The sequence below is a fragment of the Cucurbita moschata genome, unplaced genomic scaffold, assembly GCF_002738365.1.
Source record: "Cucurbita moschata cultivar Rifu unplaced genomic scaffold, Cmos_1.0 Cmo_Scf00005, whole genome shotgun sequence".
NCBI lineage: Eukaryota > Viridiplantae > Streptophyta > Magnoliopsida > Cucurbitales > Cucurbitaceae > Cucurbita > Cucurbita moschata.
Window position 1 is genome coordinate 2,144,459 of NW_019268521.1, and position 22,068 is coordinate 2,166,526.

General features: G+C 36.6%; 4 protein-coding genes and 1 pseudogene across 6 annotated transcripts in view; 2 read left to right on the plus strand and 3 right to left on the minus strand.

The window, feature by feature from the left end:
- The window catches only part of LOC111443596 (protein disulfide-isomerase 5-4-like), an 8,771-nt gene extending 1,157 nt beyond the window's left edge, over positions 1-7,614 (plus strand). Inside the window, exons 2-16 of one of the 2 annotated variants that reach the window (XM_023081488.1) lie at positions 385-475; positions 676-770; positions 954-1,011; positions 1,264-1,448; positions 1,575-1,632; positions 2,379-2,419; positions 2,534-2,608; positions 3,266-3,322; positions 4,266-4,332; positions 5,410-5,556; positions 5,767-5,988; positions 6,886-7,038; positions 7,157-7,234; positions 7,317-7,436; positions 7,504-7,614. In XM_023081488.1, the coding sequence (XP_022937256.1) occupies positions 385-475; positions 676-770; positions 954-1,011; positions 1,264-1,448; positions 1,575-1,632; positions 2,379-2,419; positions 2,534-2,608; positions 3,266-3,322; positions 4,266-4,332; positions 5,410-5,556; positions 5,767-5,988; positions 6,886-7,038; positions 7,157-7,234; positions 7,317-7,394 (1,405 nt within the window). In that variant the 3' untranslated portion in view covers positions 7,395-7,436; positions 7,504-7,614. Of the gene's footprint in view, positions 1-384; positions 476-675; positions 771-953; positions 1,012-1,263; positions 1,449-1,574; positions 1,633-2,378; positions 2,420-2,533; positions 2,609-3,265; positions 3,323-4,265; positions 4,333-5,409; positions 5,557-5,766; positions 5,989-6,885; positions 7,039-7,156; positions 7,235-7,316 lie in introns of both variants that reach the window. The other variant, XM_023081487.1, reaches the window with a different exon arrangement.
- A 323-nt stretch (positions 7,615-7,937) lies between these two features.
- On the minus strand, positions 7,938-10,935 carry LOC111442899 (annotated as a pseudogene).
- Positions 10,936-11,030: 95 nt separating this feature from the next.
- On the minus strand, positions 11,031-14,315 carry LOC111442623 (DDRGK domain-containing protein 1-like). 2 transcript variants are annotated; one of them, XR_002710333.1, is made up of 10 exons: positions 14,229-14,315; positions 13,964-14,108; positions 13,726-13,831; positions 12,741-12,844; positions 12,318-12,419; positions 12,050-12,211; positions 11,798-11,854; positions 11,545-11,581; positions 11,110-11,386; positions 11,031-11,073 (listed from the first exon to the last, which is right to left on the minus strand). XR_002710333.1 is itself a non-coding variant. In XM_023080067.1 (9 exons), exons 2-9 carry the CDS (start codon positions 14,081-14,083, stop codon positions 11,184-11,186), a joined length of 891 nt encoding a protein of 296 aa, XP_022935835.1. In that variant the 5' UTR covers positions 14,084-14,108; positions 14,229-14,315; the 3' UTR covers positions 11,087-11,183. The 2 variants fall into 2 exon arrangements, 1 of the variants encoding a protein (XP_022935835.1); XM_023080067.1 differs by lacking the exon at positions 11,031-11,073 and having other exon boundaries at positions 11,087-11,386.
- Positions 14,316-15,025: 710 nt separating this feature from the next.
- On the minus strand, positions 15,026-17,356 carry LOC111442621 (polyubiquitin 4). The gene is made up of 2 exons (XM_023080065.1): positions 17,156-17,356; positions 15,026-16,391 (listed from the first exon to the last, which is right to left on the minus strand). Exon 2 carries the CDS (start codon positions 16,389-16,391, stop codon positions 15,246-15,248), a length of 1,146 nt encoding a protein of 381 aa, XP_022935833.1. The 5' UTR covers positions 17,156-17,356; the 3' UTR covers positions 15,026-15,245.
- A 791-nt stretch (positions 17,357-18,147) lies between these two features.
- The window catches only part of LOC111442625 (trafficking protein particle complex subunit 3-like), a 4,480-nt gene continuing 559 nt past the window's right edge, over positions 18,148-22,068 (plus strand). The window contains exons 1-5 of the mRNA XM_023080069.1: positions 18,148-18,284; positions 18,497-18,604; positions 18,826-18,923; positions 20,205-20,304; positions 21,413-21,595. Coding sequence (XP_022935837.1) covers positions 18,548-18,604; positions 18,826-18,923; positions 20,205-20,304; positions 21,413-21,595 — 438 coding nt within the window. The 5' untranslated portion in view covers positions 18,148-18,284; positions 18,497-18,547. The remainder of the gene's footprint in view (positions 18,285-18,496; positions 18,605-18,825; positions 18,924-20,204; positions 20,305-21,412; positions 21,596-22,068) is intronic.

Below are 22,068 nucleotides of genomic sequence, written 5' to 3' on the forward strand. Positions count from 1 at the left end.
TTTTTTTTTTTTTTTGTTTGGTCAAATGATCTAAATCCATTTTTTTCTGTTGGGGTTGTAATTTTCGTAAAGTTGGCTGTTTGCAGATCGAAATGATATTTAACCTAACCGTCTGGTTGGAAGCAATGTGGCATTCGGTTCTGGCTTGAATGATGTTATGCATTTAATATGAGTTAATTTTCACCAGATCAAGAGGCTTGAATTGATCGTAAATGTAGTTAGACACCTTGAAAATTCCAGACAACACATAAAATTAGCTAGATGTGATTCGTGCGGCAATTAGAAGGATTAATACCTAATTGAATTGAATTCCTATAGGTTTTTTAGTTTTCTTGTAAAGATATGGTTTTGCACATGTTGAAAGATGATCTCCCATGTGTGCAGAAAAATACCAAGAGATTTAACAGAGGCCACATTATCTGGAGCAGGATTATCCATAGTAGCTGCTCTGTCGATGATGTTTTTATTTGGAATGGTACTTTGCTTCTATCTCTTTAATTCAATATTCGAGATCAACTAGTTGTGCGTGGAGATGGGTAATTGTTCCACCTATTTCTTGTTGTTAATATGGTGCTTGCACCACGCTCCTTATTTCCGCTTGTTCAATTTTATCCTATCCTTTTTATCTACATCTGTAGGGTTTTGTTGTTCTTGATCTTTAATTTTATATTTCAGGAATTGAGTAATTATTTGAGTGTTAGCACGTCTACATCTGTAATTGTTGACAACAGTAATGATGGTGACTTCTTACGGATGGACTTCAATATCAGGTACTGTATGTTTCTATATATAACATGTTATGAACTCCTTTAATGAAAGTGGTTTTCGTGGAAAGGAATATTGACCCACGTGTTGTTTTCTATATAACCAATAATAAAATTGAACTAAATTAAGTAAAGTTGTTGGTTGTCTAATTTCTCACTCATCTTCGTTCTTTATTTCTCTGTTTGTAGTTTCCTTGCACTCTCATGCGAATTTGCTGCTGTAGACGTGCACGATGTGTTAGGAACTGTAAGTTTTTATCCTTGAATTTTGTCAGTCGTTTACTTATGCAAAAATGTGTTCGTCAATATGGCTTAACAATAGTAATACAGCACTTGAGTTGCATAGGTGCTCCATGCCGCCAAAAATTAATATAAAACAAGCTAAGTTTATGTTTGTTCAAACAGTATCATCACTTATTTCCGCACGTAGTACCTGACTGTATATTGATTCTTTCTAAACTTCATTTGCTTACAGTAGGCTAAATATTTCCCTCTACAGAATCGGTTGAATATTACGAAAACAATTCGTAAATTTTCTATAGATTCAAATTTGCGGTCCACTGGTTCTGAGTATCAATCGGGGCCACTATTGAATTTGATTAAGCATGGGGATGAAGTAGATGAAGAAACCAATGAAGGTTCCACTGTGTTGAATTCTCGGAACTTCGATAGATATGCTAATCAGTAAGCATTATTAATATCAGGGGCTCAAATTCTTTATTTTTTGAGTTTCAGTTCTTAATTTTACCTTATTTATCATTATGATCAATTCAATTGTATCTTATGGTTCATTAAATTACACTTCTGCAGGCATCCTATTTTGGTGGTTAATTTTTTTGCTCCTTGGTGCTATTGGAGTAATAAGCTGGTAGGTTTGGTTCTGTTGTGTGCTCTTTTGTATATAAATATATGTGTATAACAAAAATCCCCGTAGTTATTTGGAGGTGGATATTAATATTCTTTTGTGAAAATTCTTTTGAGTACTTGGTTTTTCTGTGGATTTCATTTTTTATTTTATATATGGATTCTCTTTCTTCCGAATTGTTTAAGCTGCCTATTTCCCGCTAAACTAAGAACCTATATGGTGATTTAATCTAAATGGAGTATGAAATTCTTTTCTGTAAACTGAGTACTTAAGAATTACATAAATATTATCTATCACGAAACATTGCTGTGCAGAATACTAGAGATAAAATATTCTCTAGCACTCTGTATTGTCATCACTTATCTCAAAAGTTTAGTTTTTTTTCTCTAAGTCCTACTCTTGAAGAGATCATTTATTATGATTTTTTTTTCTTTTTTTCTTTTTAATGAGAGATGCTGTCTTATCATGTTCTCTGATAATCATGATGTTAAGGATATGATATCTTGATTAAATTTGATTAAGATGAAGCTAGGAAGCTGAATCTTGTGCTTGCTATCCAATATCTTTGAAGACCTAGAATTATCATGGACTGTACACAGCTTAGGCCCAAAACATAGGCTATTGTTGGTCCTGCTTATGGCCATTGAGCGAACGATATAGTAATTAGGCCTGGCACATGAATTCTATCACGAGCTTTGGAAAAATACATTACTGTCTTCCATTTTCTTACGAGTTCTATTATATTCCAGAAACCTTCGTGGGAGAAGGCTGCCAAAACTATAAGAGAAAGGTGCTCTGCTTCTGGTTTATTTATTTATTTATTCTTTTTATTATGTCATAGTAACATTTATTACCCTTCTTTAGTCACTGCTGTCTATTTTTAAGGAAGCACTTGTTTGTCCAGATATGATCCAGAATTTGATGGACGAATTCTCATGGCAAAGGTTGATTGCACGGAAGATGGTGAATTGTGCCGGAAGTAAGTGATAGTTTAATTGATTTGACACTGTCTAATAATAATAATAAAAAAAGCTATGTTGGTTTCTGTGACTTTTGAGGGACCTGGTTCTATCCCTCCCCAGAGAACTGTAGTCTTTAAAGATGACAAACGCCTGGTCCCATACAGGGTGACCAGTATATACTGACCTTACCCAATAGACTTATTGATTGTCTTTATTACAGAAAGACCAACTAGCCCCCTGCTGCGCCTCCCTTTCTAACCTATATACCTTGGCTCTTATCACCATTTTTGTATGTGAAGCGCGCTTGTAGCAGGCCATTATTCTTATCATAAAGTTGATCTTGTCTGTGTGTATATTATCCAAAGTAGTCAAAATGTTTGATTTACCTGTCCAAAGAGTTGGTGTCAATAATTGTTGAGATTCTATTTTGATCTATACTATCTATTCTTCTTAGGTCTCTTGAATGTTGGGAAGATTTTCTGTCTTGGATTTTTATAATTTCCCCTTATTACTGGCATATGATTGGGATATGCATAGTTTACATTTGACTTTACTACGAGTCTATGACCAACCCTTTTGCCTTTCTCTTTAATCTTCCATGGCACAACTCTTATTCTTTGGTTGCCTGAATTAGTTTCTTTACTGCTAACCATGCTCAACAATGGGAAATTCAGGCATCACATACAAGGTTATCCATCTATTCGCATTTTCCGGAAGGGAAGTGATGTAAGGTAAATGAAGTTCTTCTTGATAAATTATTACTTCCATCTAGTTCCTACGACATTTTATGTATATATTTTGTTCTCATTGATTATATTTCATCCATTGTGGTAGTGGTGGGGTTGTTCAATTTGCTTTGTCCATTACTTTGTCCATGTTGGTTGATTTGTACATGAATATAACTACAGAATCGTCTAGTTTTTGAGATACAAATTGGTTATTTCTTTCACAAATTTGGGAAAGTGTATGTTTGCAAGGCCTTCAGGGTTTCTGTGAGCATGCAATGATTAGTGATGCTAACGGTAATCAATTGGTTTAAAAAAAATCATCAATTGTAAAATGTTGAGTCATGCATTTATCATTACTTGGTTCTCTCAGTATTTAGAATCAAAATGTCTGATAAATTGTGTACAGGGGCAGGGTATTTGATGAATTATGAATTGAAATTGCTTGCTTTCTAAAAAAGAGGTTTGCTTGTGCAACATGGGTTCGGAATAGATTTAATTCCTAATGCTTCTTCACATTTTCTTGATATTCAAGGTTCTTATCTTTTAGTCATCTTAAATAGACTTCCAGAAATGGTAAATTCTTAAGAAATCCAATTAGTTGGCGTGCATGGTAACTGGAAATATCTCTTGGTAATATTATGAAAGATTGTCAGTCTTGTACCACACACACACACATATTTTTACACCATGAAAAACCAGCCTTTTATTAAGAAAAAATGAAGGAGTGGAGGGACATACAAGTCCAAAAAGAGCCAGACTACTCTATCAAGCTAGTTTTGTACATGTTATAGTTTCCCCCAGTTTGAGTAAACTGCTTCATTTTGAGTTTTTCTTATCTTTTTTTCTTACTTATATGATCTGCGTCTCTGCTTCTCAATGACCATGAATCTTCTTTTTGGGTTTCAAGCTGTTGCGCATGATCAAATTATTCAATAATTTTTTGTAGGGATGATCATGGACACCACGACCATGAATCTTATTATGGAGATCGAGATTCAGAATCGCTGGTTAAGGTTGTATAACATTCAACTTTGAATGACTATTACATCACACTCAATTTTAGCTGGATTTTAATTCTATAATGGAGATGACGTGTGTTTACACTTGCTTATAATTTCTAAGTTTCGAACTTAACATTTTAACCCTTGAGGTTTCAGATAATCTCGTTTTTCAACCCTCTAAGTTTCAGATAATCTTGTTTTCTGTTCCTAAGGTCAAGTCAGCTGACCATTCTTTATTATTACTATTTAGTTGATGTGGCATAAATTTATGAATTTATATTTATTAAATTGCTAATTGTAAAGAACTAAATTTATCTCTCTTCTTTCTTTCTAATCTCCTTCTTCCTTCTCTTTTTGTCCCCCTCCTCCCTTCACCCTCTCACCAGTGCCCCTAATCTCCCAGCGCTTTCCTTCTTCTGATGTAGAATTTTCCAACCAACCCAATGCCTTTTCATTTTCTTGCAACCCATCAAAGAACCTTTAAACCTGACACCATCTACCTAAAAAAAGAGGTCTCATCCACCCCTTTTGTTTTCCTCCCTCTAATCTGAAATAAGCTTCAGATTTGAACTTCAATACGTAACTTGAGTAAGGGGAGGGAGCCATTGAAGTTGAGTGTTGGTGGTGAGTTTCTGGATCTGGGGTGATGAGCAATGATTCATGGGTTGATGTGGGTGGGATTGCAAAAAGAGGGAAGAGAGATTGAAAGAAGAGAGAAAGGAACTTTTATTATTATTTTCATATTAGCTAATGTATAAGTTGGTTTCTTAAATAAATAAATAAATAAAAACTTGAATAATAATGAACATTATTTTTGCCACATTAGCCCCTTAATAAGTTTATGCCACATCACTCAAAAAATAATTTAAAAATGTCCAATCTGCACCACTTGTCTGAGAATCAACGGTAAAGACCAAAAGTATTAACGGTAGGGACTACAAATGAGATAGTATCATCTTAGAAGCTAAAATGTCGAGGAACCTCAAGACCGAAAAGTGTTCTTTCCCCCTAATTTTAATTGTGCTGAAATTTAATTGCACATAAAACTCACAACTGTGTCATCTAATTTCTGAATATTGTTCCTCTCAGACAATGGAAGATTTGATTGCACCTCTTCCAATGGGATCACAAAAGTTAGCTTTAGAGGATAAATCCAACAATGCAACAGGAAATGTTAAAAGGCCTGCTCCATCAGCAGGAGGCTGCCGGATTGAAGGATATGTCCGTGTAAAGAAGGTCAAGTTCTTACTGATTTTTTTTTATTTTATTTTAAAAAGTGGGAAACTTTTTCATGTACTTCATTTAAATAGATAGGAATAAAAAAAATTTCAAGTTCGTCCTCTTGATTTCTGTTGTTCATGTTACTTAAATATGGTTGGTTAAAATAGGTTGCCTTTCCGTTCTTTAAACTTTGGAGGTTTGTTGCTGAAGTTACCCACTTTGCAGGTTCCAGGAAGCCTTGTACTTGCAGCTCGTTCTGAATCTCATTCCTTTGATGCATCTCAAATGAATATGTCACATTTCATATCTCACCTTTCATTTGGTAGGAAGATTTCCCCCAAGGCATTTAGCGACGCCAAACAATTAATTCCGTACATTGGTATAAGCCATGATAGGTTGAATGGACAGTCATTCATTAATCAGCGTGAATTGGGTGCGAATGTTACTGTAAGTTTCTGTATATGATCTGCTCCATAGTTTCAATTTTAATGTTCGTCATGTGTATGTCTGTTATGTCAATGATATTAACTTGCATATCATGAGCATTTTCTTGCCAAGTCAGCAATTACTGTGTTCATAATTATGGACCATAACATTGTGTGCTTTTTATACAATTGAATTTCTCCATGTAAATTATTTTGCATCGTTTTGAAGAGAGATCAGTGATTGGCTTTTAACCAGTTGCTTCTTAAGCACAATTGCTTTCTAGTCTCTCTATGCTGATAGTCTCTTGTTATTCCCCGTTCTGTACTCCTCCATTTTGTTATCTTTCCTTTATATCGATGCTAAAATTCTTTGAAGTAAATGCTAATAATTCAGAAGGCACATGTAATTTGATCATAAATACGTTTGAAATATTAAAAACAAACAACTTTACTCTATTACATTTCTTATCATACATAAATTTTCAGCTTGAAAGGAACAAAAGAGTTTTTGAAGATAAGTTTACTGATTTCATTTCTTTTTGTGTGAATTTTCAGCTTGTTGCCTCTTGGTGTCCTTGTAGCAAAACAAAAATTCTTTTGTAATTACCAACTGCGTTGATTTTCAACATTTGGAAACTTTATTTTGTAATTAGATCCTGCTGAGAGAGGGTTCTCTCTTCCCCCCTGCTCCTGAGCTGTTTCTCCCTTATTCCTACTAATACATATCTATTTCTTATAAATATACATGTATATATTTATGTGTGTGTGTATATATATTTAAAAGCCCTTCTTTTGAGTGCACTTTGAACACAAATATTCACAATATGATAAAATTTTCAATGTCAAGTTCTTGGAATGCTATGAATATTGCTAAATCTGCACTAAATATACTGTTTTGTCTATGCATTTGCCCTCGCAGATAGAGCATTATCTTCAAATAGTTAAAACAGAGGTGCTGACAAGGAGATCTGGTAAGTTACTTGAAGAGTATGAATACACAGCTCACAGCAGCGTGTCCCAGAGTGTTCACATACCTGTTGCAAAGTTCCATTATACGCTCTCTCCCATGCAGGTTTTGTACATTTTGATACATTTTCGTCTTTTGATTTATAGTCCAAACACTGCATAGTGTTTTTTCCTGTGCTCTTAAATTCCCATTAATCCATCATTCTTTTTCTTTGTATCAAAAGGTTGTGATCACGGAAAACCAAAAGTCTTTTTCACATTTCATCACAAATGTTTGTGCCATAATTGGAGGTGTTTTTACGGTCAGTATTACATCTATCTGTTTCATTTCTCGACTCTTGTTGATGAACAGCTCGGTCTGATAGGTGTTCCTTTATGTTACAGGTCGCTGGAATATTGGATGCACTTCTGCACAATACTATGAGACTCATGAAGAAAGTTGAACTAGGCAAGAATTTTTGATAGTCAATAGCTTTACCAGGAATTTTCACTACACGCCACTTCTTTGCATACTGGTGAAACTTTAGATATATATATATATATATACATACATACATACATTGCTTTTTTAGACATGCAAAGAAGCAGTGTTCTGTTGAAAGCTTTCCTGCTTGGTAAACGATTTTGTAGGATTTGAATTCCAGAATAAATTCAATTATGTGCGTTCACATTTTCTAATAAATCTGAACGGCGATCTTCCAAATTGCCAATGGGGTCTCTTCTTTAGACCCAGAAAGTGAGAAAACTTATCTTTATAGGACCTTCTCTTTACTTAGAAAGCTAAGATAACACCAGCAACTAACATTCCTGTGGTGGCAATACTGCTTGGGATGGTTGAAAATCTGACACCGGTAGGTTCCCCAAGAGCTCACATCGACGGAAAGGTTTGGCACCTCGATGTCAGCTCTTCGCCACCTGGGGCTGTAGTATTTTCCAAGGGTAGGGTTGTTCGCCCATTAAAGCGGTACATAAGCTAGGTTCAGAACGTCGTGAGATAATTCGGTCCATATCTGGTGTGGATGTTAGAGCATTGAGAGGACCTTTCCATAGTACGAGAGGACCGGGAAGGACACACCTCTGGTGTACCAGTTATTGTGCCCACAGTAAATGCTGGGTAGCCAAGTGCGGACACTGGTAGGTTGTCTTGATATAGGAGGTGCAGGGTTAATCTCAACCGCCCCTGCAGGTGGAGACGGAGACTCTTCCCTAGTAGGCGGTGGAGATGGATTGACCTCCGCTGCAGGTGGTGACGATTGGTTGGTTTCCATTGACCCCGACGGTGAAGGAGGAGTACCAGTTTGATCATTTGCAGGTGGAGGAGAAGGTGGGAGATGGAGCAGAGGTTGGAGGCGAAGGAGTGGTCTGATTAGAACTAGAATTTTGCTTCTATTAGCGAACAAAACCACCACCAGCTTCTCATTTCGTAGGCAATTGTCTTTGTTTCCACCTATGATTTACCAAATTGGACAACAGTGTATGGCCATCAGAATGCTGGCTGTTCAATTGGGGATTGGATTCTGCAGTTAGTGTAGTGTAGTCATCTTGTTGGGTAGGAGCACCTATAGCTAATGTGTTTAGTGAATCACTCAAATGGAATCGAAACGAACTCCATGCCAACATTTCCTTCCAACTTTGGTCGTCTATCGAATGTTCGTTCTATTGTCGTACACAGACTTGGAATTTGAAGCAGCACCATAGTTGAAAGGTCTGTATGTGACACACTTCTATCGTAACAAAATGATAAGTTATTTAATGCTATAATTACACAAACTTATTCATTTCATTCCCAATACATATATAGTCGGTTGTGCCATTAGATCATATATTAATTTAGGATTTATTTTTCACCGTTTTAGAGGGAACCATTTTATAGAAGTGCATGTAGATACTGTCACCTATTCTTACTAAGAAACCGAAAGAAATGGAGGAAACGGAGAGGACTAAACAGGAGGGATCCATCGAAGAAGATACTTCTCCTTTCCTTTTTTTTTTGGAAGAAAAGGAGGATCCGGACAAAATCAATGAAACGGAAGTGATCCGAGTGAATGGAAAGAAAAAAACATTAAATTCCACTTTAAAAGGACACGCTATCAAAAGATAAAAAGATCAGTGTGCATGTAGGGTTGAGAGATCCAAATCTCTAACGTTAGTTCTTATCTCTAAACCAGTTGAACTATGATTATATATATTGACTCATTTTCAAGTAAATCTAGAATATAAAGAGTATTTTCATTCTAGTAAGTACTTTTTTTTTTCTTTTTTGCCAACTCAAACATAGTCTAACGTTACTATCCATCTATAAAAATTTAGTCTATTTAATTAAAAAATGCATTTGGTCATGGAGCGATTTGTCAATGTACAAATTTAAGAAATATATATATTTTTTAGAGTATAATCTTACCGCTTTTAAACTATCGGAACATAATCATTAAAATACTTAGATTTTAAAAATCATAGATACCAAATGTTACTTCAAGTACATGAAGCAAAAATATAGAGATTCACTTTAATCATCCTTGAAACGTTGCATAAAAGCATAACTCTACAATAATTGATATATAATTTTCTTGGCTAGAAATTTAAATTTGCTTACTTCAATTGTTGTACTTTAAAAAAAAAGAAAAGAAAAAAAGGAATAAACTTTTAACTTTGACTTCTATTTGTAAAAAATTTATACAAAGGACGGACATTCTTTAGCTCAACAAGAAACGATCAACTTTTAGAATGATAATTGATATCTTATCTACGAGTATCAAACTTTCGAATATCCATCAAATATCAATATACATACCAAAAGAGTCTCCAATTTGAAACCGTTTAGCTTCAGACCAATCCCTTTATGCAAGAACACCTTCACAAAAATCAAAGCCCCAAATGCAAACCCTAATTTGGCCATTGAGTGAGATCACAAATGGAAAGTAAAGTTAATAATTTGTTCTCAAAGCCCCAAAAAGTAAATATATATATATATATATATATCAGCAAGATGGAAACTGGGTCTTCCTCAACCCTTCTGATGCAGCAAAGTTTAATAAAAACCTCACAAAACTGAAGAACTTGAAGTTCAGGGCTTGGCTGGAGGGTTACATGCAATGTTACGGTCATGCTTGTCCAAGGCTTGTTGTCTAAGGCCACATGTCGGATGTCCCAGTCATAATTGTTCAAGACGTGTTGTCTATGACCACATTCCCGTTCCAAATCCTTTTTACATGCTTTCATCTTTTAGGTAAGTCTTTACTATTTTATGTTGTGTCAATATGGGATATATGACTATTCATCAAAATCATGTCTATACCCGCCAGGGCTAAGATGCCCTAAAATGTATTATAAGGGGATATAACTAATTGTCGCTTCTTAACCTGAGTTATATGTTATTTAAGCCGTGGTGTTCTTTATTTGTTTAGAGTCATATAACGTTGCTTTCTTCAATTCTTTCAAATCGTCTTCAAATGTATTTCATCGCTCACGTTTTCTTAAACATTTCTCGCAAACGTGACTCAAAGCCCGAACATATGTCGACGTTGTCTACAACGTCCGAATTTCTTATAGCTGACTTGTTCGCAACAAATGCCGCATAATCGCTATCTCAGTGACAAGCAGCACAGAGTATGCAGGGGAAGTGCACACTCATCTCCCACCCGGAGGCACCCAAACTAACCTTTGGTAACCGGGATCGGTGCTCTATTTCCCTATACCTGGAGGCACCCGCACTCACCCCAAGACCTAGACTCGAGGGACATCAAGGATTTTTCGTATTAACCTCACCTAAAGGTCCTAACTTCCGACCTAAAACATCTATTTATTTATTTTCATGAATCCTACTACCATGGCGAATCTTTAACTCGTAACAACTATTTTGTCTTCTAAAAACATGTTCGAATCACTTCGTCCGATCTTAAGCAGCATAAAGACAATCATGGTGATGATCAAGAGAAGTTTCTGATGATTCCTATTTCCATACATCACCACATAACTGATTTGCCTAAAGCAAAAGGTCCAACAGATGGATCATCTTCTATTTCTAGGAATGAGATGAATTCGAACTTAAATGCAGGACATGAAAAATAATATAACAAGAACCTGCTTCGAGAGGGAGAATATCGACAGCCACCCGCAATCAACGTGAACGATCATTGGGAAATTGCCACCCGCAATCAACGTGAACGATCATTGGGAAATTATATACTAGTTGATTATGATTATGATTATGATTATTTCATGTAACATTTCTCTCCAAAATTAACAAGTATATTAAGGGACAGTTACCTCCTCAGCATTGATGTCCTCAACCAATTGGGTTTTTGGTTCCAAATCAATGAACTGGTTGGACTTACTAGCTAAATGTGAAATGCTAACCCTTCCTTGACGCTTGATGTAGTCAGCAACTGCTTGCATTTCATCCTTTGATATGTATATGTATTTGCCTCTATCATCCATAACACCAGAGAGTCGGCCTGTAAAATTCGTGCGTTTCTTCGATCAGAATCATCGGTAATGTTACACATGATATCATAATTAAAAGTTCACGATGCTAAAAGCTTGCAAGAACTTATGACAGACGCGAACCCTGGATGAAATGCATTCGACGAGAGAAAAATGAAAAGAGTCGTACCCATGCTCTCGAGGGAGGTGATCCGATTAATACATTCCTGCATTAGCGAAATATAGTGCGACATAAATAGAGGTGTAATATTTGCATAAAAACGGTGACGACAAAACGAACACCTAATTCAAAGTCAGTCAAAGAACAGAAAATCATTCTTCTCGACTAGTTATTTTTTCGATTTCTTTTGAAGAAATAACAACAACTACGACCGCAACTAAACCTTGAATGCATTACATACAACAACCATTATCTGGGTTACCTGAGTTCTTAATTTAAATTCTGCAGCAAGATCTTCCAATGGGACACATTTATGATTCTGTAAAAGAACATAAAAAGAGCTTCAGGTATAGAGCCACAAGGAAAGCGTAGATTAAACAGCTTTAACAAAGAATAGTCGGGTTTAGTAGTCCATGGGCCGATCTTATTCCCGACCTATACTAAAATACGAACAAGAATACGTTAAGATTCCTATAAGGTGAAATACTGAATCCTTAGAACATGACAGACTCACCTTTATATATTCCACAAAAGTAGAGAGCAAATCTTGATTTCCGCCTTCGACATCAGCTTCCGTCGTACCTTCAGCATCGACTGAAAATTCCCCTTTCCACTTCTCAAACTCAAGTGAAGCAGCCTCTTCCTCCTTGACCTTCCGTGCCTTGGCTTCTTCTTCCTAAACAAAGAAAGGAGACCATCACCATTCAACCACAGAAGCTCCAGCCTACCTCACACGTGTCTACATCAGAGTTCTCGAAAGACAGGGTAGTTGATTAACTAACCAGTAACCGTTCCTGCTCCTCACGTTCCTCATCCTTCTTCCTCCGCATTTCTGCATAACGGTCTTGTTTTGTCCACCTTGAGTCGCGGGAAGCTTGTTCGGCCTTCAAAACAATAATTTTTACTAATATACAGTTAACCAATAGAGTATAAAAGAGAACAAAATGTAAGAAAATATGATGATGATGATGAGAAAAGAAAACTATAAGAGCCACACAGTGAAGATAAGAACCTAAAGACATCTGCATTCTTTCAAGTATAGTGAAATCATATATATACGACTCGTGTTTTCAACACACAAAGATGCAGTCCGTAAACAATCTCAACTTTCAATGTCAACAATTTCAGAAAAATAGACTTCGAACTGGTTCTCCTAATATTATAGTCATGTACCCATAAATATGTCAAAACTTCACATACGTTACCTGTCTCTGTGCCTCGCGCTCCTGTCGCTTCTTTTCTTTCTTCTTTGACACTCGACCTTCATTGTATTCATCCGCCATTTCTTCATCACTTCCATCCGCACTTTCTGTTCCAGAATCATCAGGAATAATTGTTAAGAGTTTCCACAGTCAATGTAATGAATTCCTAATTTAAAAGACCATATGTGATTATACCAAAGCACTCCCAACTTCTTCCATATTGGCTACTTATTACAATAATCATGTAAAACCTTCATATTCGAAACTGAAGAGTTAACGACCCTCAATTTCTAACTCTCCTTCATTAGTACATTTTCTTCATTACTTGATAAAGATCGACTATCTCGTACCGAATGTGTACACTATATCGGAGAACCTAAATATAAAATCCAAGCAACTACAGAATGTTATGTTAAACATACCATAAATGTTTGTGAGTGAGAAAATAAATAAATACCATATAAGAGAAACAGATATGGTTTGGGTAGACAGTTACGTAAAGTGATCTCCCTTTATAGCTATTTGTTATCCCAGATTGTATACTATTTCCCTTGTGCACAGTCTTCGGTCATTTTGGATACTTTTAACGGTAACGTGTCTGCTAGGGAGAGGTTTCCACATCCTTATAAGAAATGTTTCGTTCCCCTCTCCAACCGATGTGGGATCTTACAATCCACCCCATTAGGGGTCCAGCGTCCTCACTGCACACTGTCCCATGTCTGGCTTTGATACCATTTGCAATAGTCCAAGCCCACCGCTGGCATATATTGCCCGCTTTGACCCGTTACGTATCGTCGTCAGCGAGGAATAGGTTTCCACATCCTTATACAGAATGCTTCGCTCCTCTCTCCAACCGACGTGGGATCTCAAATACTCCCTCGTAATTGTGTTAAGGAATTACATAACAGAGTAATACAATTAAAACTAAACAAAGAAAATCTCGGATAGAGGGAAAGAAAATAGACACAGAAGGCTAATTGATGCAAACCTTCCAGAGATGGCCCTGCATTCGACGAACTAGCAGCCGTAGCAGGTCTCCGACGCATTCGACGGCCACCAGCAGTGGCCCGAACCACAGTTTCTCTCTGAGGAACCTGAAAAATTCCAACAACCAAGTAAAAACCCCGATAACCTTTCTTCGAAACAGATTGATAACCTCAGCAATAGCATTTCAATACAAAAGAAACAAATAAATAAACCCTGACCGAGCCTCCAAAAAACCACACCTGATCCTCATCTTCATGTGCATGATCTGAGCGGGAGTCCTGATAGCGTCTCCACAGAAACAGAGGAACCAACGCAAAAACAAGCAGCATCGAGAGAACTGCCACAATAAATTCCTCCATCTTCCAACTTCCAACTTCTATACACCTATGACCAAAAATTCAATCGCTTAAAACAATCGCAAACAAAACATCTTCAAACAGATCAAACTTCTGGCACACAACAATTATGATTAAAAGCGACATCAAACGCGATGACGAACAATACCCAGAAATTGGCGCTTCAGAAGTGAAGATCGCCGATCAGAATGAACAAAACAAACAATAACGAAGAGGAAGGCGGAAGACTGGCCAATATACGACGCCGTTTAAACCTCTCTGACTTGACTACTTAAAGCGGTTCGAACCGGCTTCTCCGGTTCGGTTTTATGTGCCCATAACATTTTGGAAATGCCCTGTATTGTAGCTGTATTTTCAGATCTGCCATGTTCCTTAATTAAATTAATTTACATTTAATTAAATCAAAATTTTAATTCATAAAAAATATATAACAGATTCCATGGCTAAATTAATATATTAAATACCTTAAAACTTTAAAATAAAATTAATTTTTTTGCATTCTATTAATTAATTTAATATCTAGGTGCATTTTAATTCTATTATTTACACATTTTTTAATGTCAATAATATATTAATTAAAAAATAGATCTTTTCATATTTGGAAACATTATTTCTTATTATTTTATTGGTTAGAAGGAATTTATTTATTATGAGTGGTTTTTTATTGTGTTATTTTAAATAAGTAGTATTCATTTTATTTTACATTTTATATAATTATTTAAATAAAAGAAAAGGAAAAAATGACGCAATAATTTGTATTTTAATTGCCAACATATTATTTTTAAATCGGTTGTTTTTAACTCAAAATAATTTTTTTATGAACTACTTAACTGTTAAAAAAATTTAAAAATAATAAAAAAATATAATATTTATTTAAAAAGAGAAAAATATACATTGAAATTATTTAAAGAATATTTACAAAAGAAAAGATATTTAACCAAAATATTAATTTAAAAATTCATAATAATACATTCATTTTAGAAGCCGTTTTTAACATGGCCCGTTAGGCCATTGCAACAAACAGCATATTATTATTTATATATAACAGACGCTGAAATAAAAGAAATAAAAGACAAAAAGTCAGTTCTGACTTATTACTACTAAAACCATTCAGAAGGGGCCATGAGAGACACCACAAGTCCAGCACAAACACGGCGGAGCCACCCTAAGAGCCACCGCGCAGGCGGAGAACAAGGTGGAGGGTGGACTCTTTCTGAATATTGTAATCAGCCAATGTTCTACCATCCTCCAATTGTTTTCCGGCGAAGATCAACCTTTGTTGGTCTGGAGGAATCCCCTCTTTGTCTTGAATCTTTGCCTTCACGTTGTCGATCGTGTCCGAGCTCTCAACCTCCAATGTGATCGTCTTCCCTGTTAACGTCTTCACGAAGATCTGCATTCCACCGCGCAGTCGTAGCACTAAGTGCAACGTCGACTCCTTTTGGATGTTGTAATCTGCTAGAGTTCTGCCGTCTTCCAGTTGCTTACCAGCAAAGATCAACCTCTGTTGGTCTGGTGGAATGCCCTCCTTGTCTTGAATCTTCGCCTTCACGTTGTCGATCGTATCCGAGCTTTCGACCTCCAATGTGATCGTCTTCCCCGTTAACGTCTTCACAAAAATCTGCATTCCACCACGCAATCGGAGCACCAAATGCAACGTTGACTCCTTTTGAATGTTGTAATCGGCAAGAGTTCGACCATCTTCGAGCTGCTTACCAGCAAAAATTAGTCTCTGTTGGTCTGGTGGAATGCCCTCCTTATCTTGGATTTTAGCTTTCACATTGTCAATGGTATCTGAACTTTCTACCTCCAATGTAATCGTTTTTCCAGTCAAAGTTTTCACAAAAATCTGCATACCCCCACGAAGTCGAAGAACCAAATGCAGAGTAGATTCCTTCTGAATATTGTAATCGGCAAGAGTTCGACCATCTTCGAGCTGCTTACCAGCAAAAATTAGTCTCTGTTGATCAGGGGGGATACCCTCCTTATCTTGGATTTTAGCCTTAACATTGTCAATTGTGTCAGAACTTTCCACCTCAAGGGTGATGGTTTTGCCAGTAAGGGTCTTCACAAATATTTGCATCCCACCGCGAAGTCGAAGCACCAAATGGAGTGTAGATTCCTTTTGGATATTGTAATCGGCCAGCGTTCGGCCATCCTCAAGTTGCTTACCAGCAAAGATAAGCCTTTGTTGGTCGGGTGGAATTCCCTCTTTATCTTGAATCTTAGCCTTTACATTGTCAATTGTATCTGAGCTTTCCACCTCGAGGGTGATTGTTTTGCCGGTTAGAGTTTTTACAAAGATTTGCATCTGTTAACACAGCAATCAAAGTTCTATTGAAAATCATTGTAAAATATATGGATTGAATCAGGTGACATGATCATAAACAGCTCAAGAACCAAATCCATCATAATCGAGAACAGGACCAAGCCAGAAATCTTCAAATTAGAAAGAATTTCAAAATAATTCAATTTTTTAACCAATCAGATCATAAATAGCTCAAGAACCAAATCCATAAGCGAAAAGACCACTGAAAACGATGAATTAGAAGAACTTGAGTACAGGACCAAGCCAGAAATGTTCAAATTAGAAAGAAATTTCAAAATCCTAGCTCCTCAATTCAATTTTTTTAACCAATCGTGCCTTCTTTTGATCACTTCTTGGATCCTTCCTATTGGTTTAGAACCTCTAATCGATCCGAATATATAAAAGCCGAGATCAAAAATCAAGTTCCTATTTGCGAAAAGGAAACTGTAGATCGAGAGAATTCTCTGCAAGATCTTACAACGAACATGAAAACAATAGAATTAAGAAAACACGGCAACGTAAGCCGTGTATCGAAAACGAATACGAATTCAATCGCTTCTTGGAGAAAGATAGATAATCAGATGTTACGAAAACGGAGAAACTCCAAGAAATCCAAAATCAATCCACAAAAACACTCCTAAAAACGAATTCAAGAGCAACAGAAAAGCAACAACTCCCAGATCGACACAATAAAGACGGAACATCAAAGAAATGAACAAACACCAACTCCGATCATCCTTGAAAAAACGAAAAGAGCGGAATCATACCTTGAGATGAAGAAAGCGCGCAACGAGATGGGAAAAAAGAGGTTTGAAAGAAAAACTGGAAGACGAAGGATTAGGGACGACAAAGAGGTGAATTTATAGGGTTCAATTGCCAATTTTTAGGGATGGGATTTGGAGGGATAAACGAATTTAATGGCGGTTCATGGCTTGCAAGCCACCATTTGGATAACTTCCCCTGGTTTAATGGAGATTCCGGAAACCTTTATATATATATATATATATATATTTTTTTTTTTTTTTTTTAATTATAAGAATAAAAATTAAAATTCATTTGAAAAAAATGAATAAAATCAACATTATTTATATAAATGGATATAAAAATTAATGTGAAAAAATGATTATATAAATAATTTATATAATAGTTTTAATGGTGGCAATGCTTTTAAATAATATTGTAATTATTAATAATTTATTTTACTCGTAAAATTTTTATAATTCAACTACAAAATATATATATATATATATATATATATTTTTTTTGTATCCATAATAACTTTTAATTATTTTAAATATTTATTAGTTATCTGTTTTTATGATTGCCTTGTCTCAGTTTATTTATATTACTCTAATTTATTTTAAAAAATTCATATTATAAAAATTAAATTTAAATTTATAATTTAATAAAATATTTATTAAAGATTTTGTAAAGGTTTAGTTCTCGGGATTCCGAAAAGTCTAAAGAAGACAATATCTGCCGACGATAGATTTGAATTGTTACAAATGATATTAGAGCCAAACACTAAGCGATGTGCCAGCAAGAAAGCTGAGCTCCGAAGGGGTGGACATAAGGCGGTGTACTAGCAAGGACGTTGAGACCTGAATGGGTAGATTGTGAGATCCTACATTAGTTAGAGAGAAGAAACGAGTATTATTTATAATAGTAATAGACACATTATGATGTCGACAGCTAATACATAATACATGTAGCAGTGAGCTTGAGCTAGTATCACTTGTTTCAAGAGGGAAGCAGTCGAAACTATTCTTTGCTCCAAATCCTTTTGGATCGATCACACAGTTTTCATCCACTTCGCATATTGGAACCGCCATTACCGTCGGCGTCGGCCACACTCTTCGCTCCCGGTATCAACTTCCGTCTTCGATCGCCGGAACTGTAAGTGTCCGGACTGAACTCAAATACGTTTTAATATATTCCTTCATCAGGATCGAATCAATTTGCTGTAAAGATGTAATGAAATCCCAATTTTGATATCGATCTATAAACACTTCGGAAGGCCCAAAGCTTTGATCTCGAGCTATGAAGGCGATTTAGGTCATTCAGCCCATAATCTACAAGACTAACTCTAAGTTTCTTCACTTATGTAGCGGCAACCAGCAAAGCGTCTACCTAAACGTTCCTTTGAATTCATATCAATCATGCCTACCGCTGGTCCTCGATCTGGTGATGCAATCTTCGCTAGCGTTGAGCGAGTGGTAAGCTTCTCAACTTCCATTCTCTTTCTCTCTTAATTGTTCCTGTTGTTTGGGTTCTGAGGAGTTTTAAACAAATGCGAGGGAAGTGGTGAGAAATTTGATCAGATGATCCGAAGTGGTAAGTCTGTACATGATGAGAAAACACATTTTTAGGTCTTTGATTTCGTTTCTGTTTTTGAGTCATCTTCCATTGATAAGAAGCTAAAGTTGAATTGATGCAGAATGCGGAGCTGTTTACCTTGACTTATGGAGCAACTGTCCGTCAATTGCTTACAGATCTGGAGGAGGTTGAGGAGGTTAACAAACAGCTCGATCAGATGTAATCTTAATTCACTTCATGTGCTTTATTATTCAGTTTCTTTTTCATAACTTGGAATTCTGCCTTGTCCACTGATGTCTGAATTAGCTGGCTTCGTTGTGTCTTTGCTGTGTTATTTCTTTGGTTGTTCATTGGCTCTCATCAATGTATGATCTCGGAAGGCAAAGGAAATTAAAGGAAGTGCATACCAAAAAAAATCTTACCTCTTGTAACATCCAATAGCGGTGCCACCGCTAGCAGATAATTGTCCTCTTCAGTTTTTCCTTTCAGGCTTCCTCTCAAGGTTTTTAAAATGCGTCTGCTAGGGGAGATTTCCACACCCTTATAAGAATGCTTCGTTCTCCTCTCCAACCGATGTGGGATCTCACAATCCACCCCCTTCAGGGCCAAACGTCCTTGCAGGCACTTGTTTCCTACTCCAATCAATGTGGGTCCCACAATCCACCCCCTTCGAAGCTCAGTGTCCTTGTTAGCACACCGCCTCGTGTCCACCCCCTTCAGGGCTTAGCCTCCTCTGATACCATTTGTAACAGTCAAGCCCACCGCTCTGATACCATTTGGACATTCCTTTTCGGGCTTTCCTCAAAATTTTAGAACACCTCTCCTAGGGAGAGGTTTCCACACACTCATATAAAGAATACTTCGTCCTCCTCTCCAACCGATGTGGGATCTCACACCTATGTAGTATACAAAGTGTTCAAACTTGAACTGAATTAAATAATAACATTATGAAAATTCCTACCATAACAGTTTTGCAGAAGCTTACTTCTTTTCATTGTTATGAAATTTGCTTGAATTTTGGATTGAGATTTTGAAATAAGGTGCATGAGAACCACCAAGGATTGGCTTAGATGTGTTGGGGCATGTGAAAAAATTAGGGAACTTTGGGAGAATAGGTGCAAACTTTATAGTGGCCACTTACCGAGGATAAAATCACACAAGTTTCTCGATAACCAAATATTGTAGTGTCAAAAGGTTGTCCGGTGAACAAAAAAATTGTGCATGAGAATTATATTCTTCTACTCGATCGGGTGTTTTTTATTTTTTGTATCTCTTTTCGTATTTCGATCTTTCATCTTCTGCAAGAAAGTTGGTTTTTCATGAAAAAGAAATAGTGTGCATGCGAATGGTGGGTAAACACTAAGCATATTATCTTTTACAGTACTTCCGAAGTTCATTTTGATGAGATATTAAAAATTCTTTTGTGCTTAAACTTAGTGTCCTTGTGATAACACACGCATTAGATTCAGTGATCTGACTGTTTTGTCAATTGTTTTTCAGGGGTTACAATATTGGAATCAGGCTGATTGATGAGTTTCTAGCAAAATCTAATATCTCTAGATGTGTGGACTTCAAAGAGACAGCTGACGTGATTGCAAAGGTAGGTTGTAGTTTAATACATGTGCCAAAGTATTTTATTCTCTCTGAAAGCCATCTTGAGGTTGTTGAAGTAGCTCTCCTTGCCTGAGATCTCACGGTTGGAGAGAGGAACGAAGCATTCCTTATAAGGGTGTGAAAACCTCTCTCTAATAGACGCGTTTTAAAACCGTGAGGCTGACGGTGATATGTAATGGGCCACAATGGATAATATTTGCTAGCAGTGAGCTTAGGCTGTTACAAATGGTATTAAGACTAGTCACCGAACGGTGCGAGACACTAGTTGGAGTAGGGCTAGACCCTCTCCCTAGAAGACGCGTTTTAAAACCGTGAAGCTAACGACGATACGTAACGGGCTAAAGCAGATAATATCCAGGGGAGGGTAGATATGTTAGGTAGTCATAGTGCTCTTGAGTGAGCATTTGCGTTTATATGTGTGAGATCCCACATCGGTTGGAGAGGGGAACGAAACATTCCTTACAAGAGTATGGAAACCTTTTCTTAACAGATGCATTTTAAAACCGTGAGGCTGACGGCGATACGTAACGGGCCAAAACGGACAATATTTGGCGGTGTGCTTGGACTGTTACAAATGGTATCAAAGCCAATCACCGGACGGTGCGAAGCATTGGTCGGAATAGGGCTAGACCTTCTCCATAGTAGACACTTTTTAAAATCATGAAACTGACAGCGATACGTAACGGGTCAAAACGGACAATATCGGGCTTGGGCTGTTACAAATGGTATTAGAGCCAATCACCGGGCAGTGTGTTAGCGAGGACGTTGGGCCCCCAAGGGGGGTGGATTGTGAGATCCCACATCGGTTGGAGAGGGGAACGAAACATTCCTTACAAGTGTGTGAAAATCTCTCCCTAATAGACGCGTTTTAAAATCGTGAGGTTGACAATGATACGTAACGGGGCAAAGCAGACAATATCTGCTAGCGGCTTGGGTTGTGTTAACCCTTTGTAAATGTAAGTTTAAGGCCTTTTGAAGTTCGGGATATTAACTTATTTTCTCGAAAACCTACGTCAACCATCTACCTAAGATATTACAAACCTACCGGTTTATTTAGAATGGTTTTTTTTTTTTTTTTCTTCCTTTTTTAATAGATCGGTTTAAAAATGTTTTTGGGAGTGAATGCAACGGTAACCAACTGGGATGCTGAAGGCACATGCTGCAGCATTGTTCTTGAGGACAATCCATTAGTGGACTTTGTTGAGCTTCCTGATACTTGCCAGGGTCTACATTACTGCAACATCTTAAGTGGAGTCATTAGAGGAGCCCTTGAGATGGTGAGTTCTCTTCTTGTTTCTTTAATCTTAGCTTACTTATTACCCTTCTTAGAATCACAAATATGGATATAAAACACATATACGACACGGACACACTGACACGCTGATACATTATATTTTAAAATCTAGGACACGATTACGACAAAAATGCATTTATTAAAATAGATATCATTTTTAGGCATTTCACATTGTCTTTGATGTGTCTAGCACATGTCGGGCATTTATTAACGTTGTAGAACTGGTATCTAACACATCTATTGGACTAACAAGTGTCTAATACGTGTTCAACAAGTGTCTGAGTGTTCCGGTGTTAGACGTGTGTCTGGATAAGGACATGCTAACCCAGCTAAAGTGTTATTTGGGATTTTATTCTTTTTCCCAATTTGTTTCCTTCACTTCTTCTTTATGAAAAATCATGATTTTTTTTTTTTTTTTTTTTTTTTTTTTTTTTTTTTTTTTTTTTTTTTTTTTTT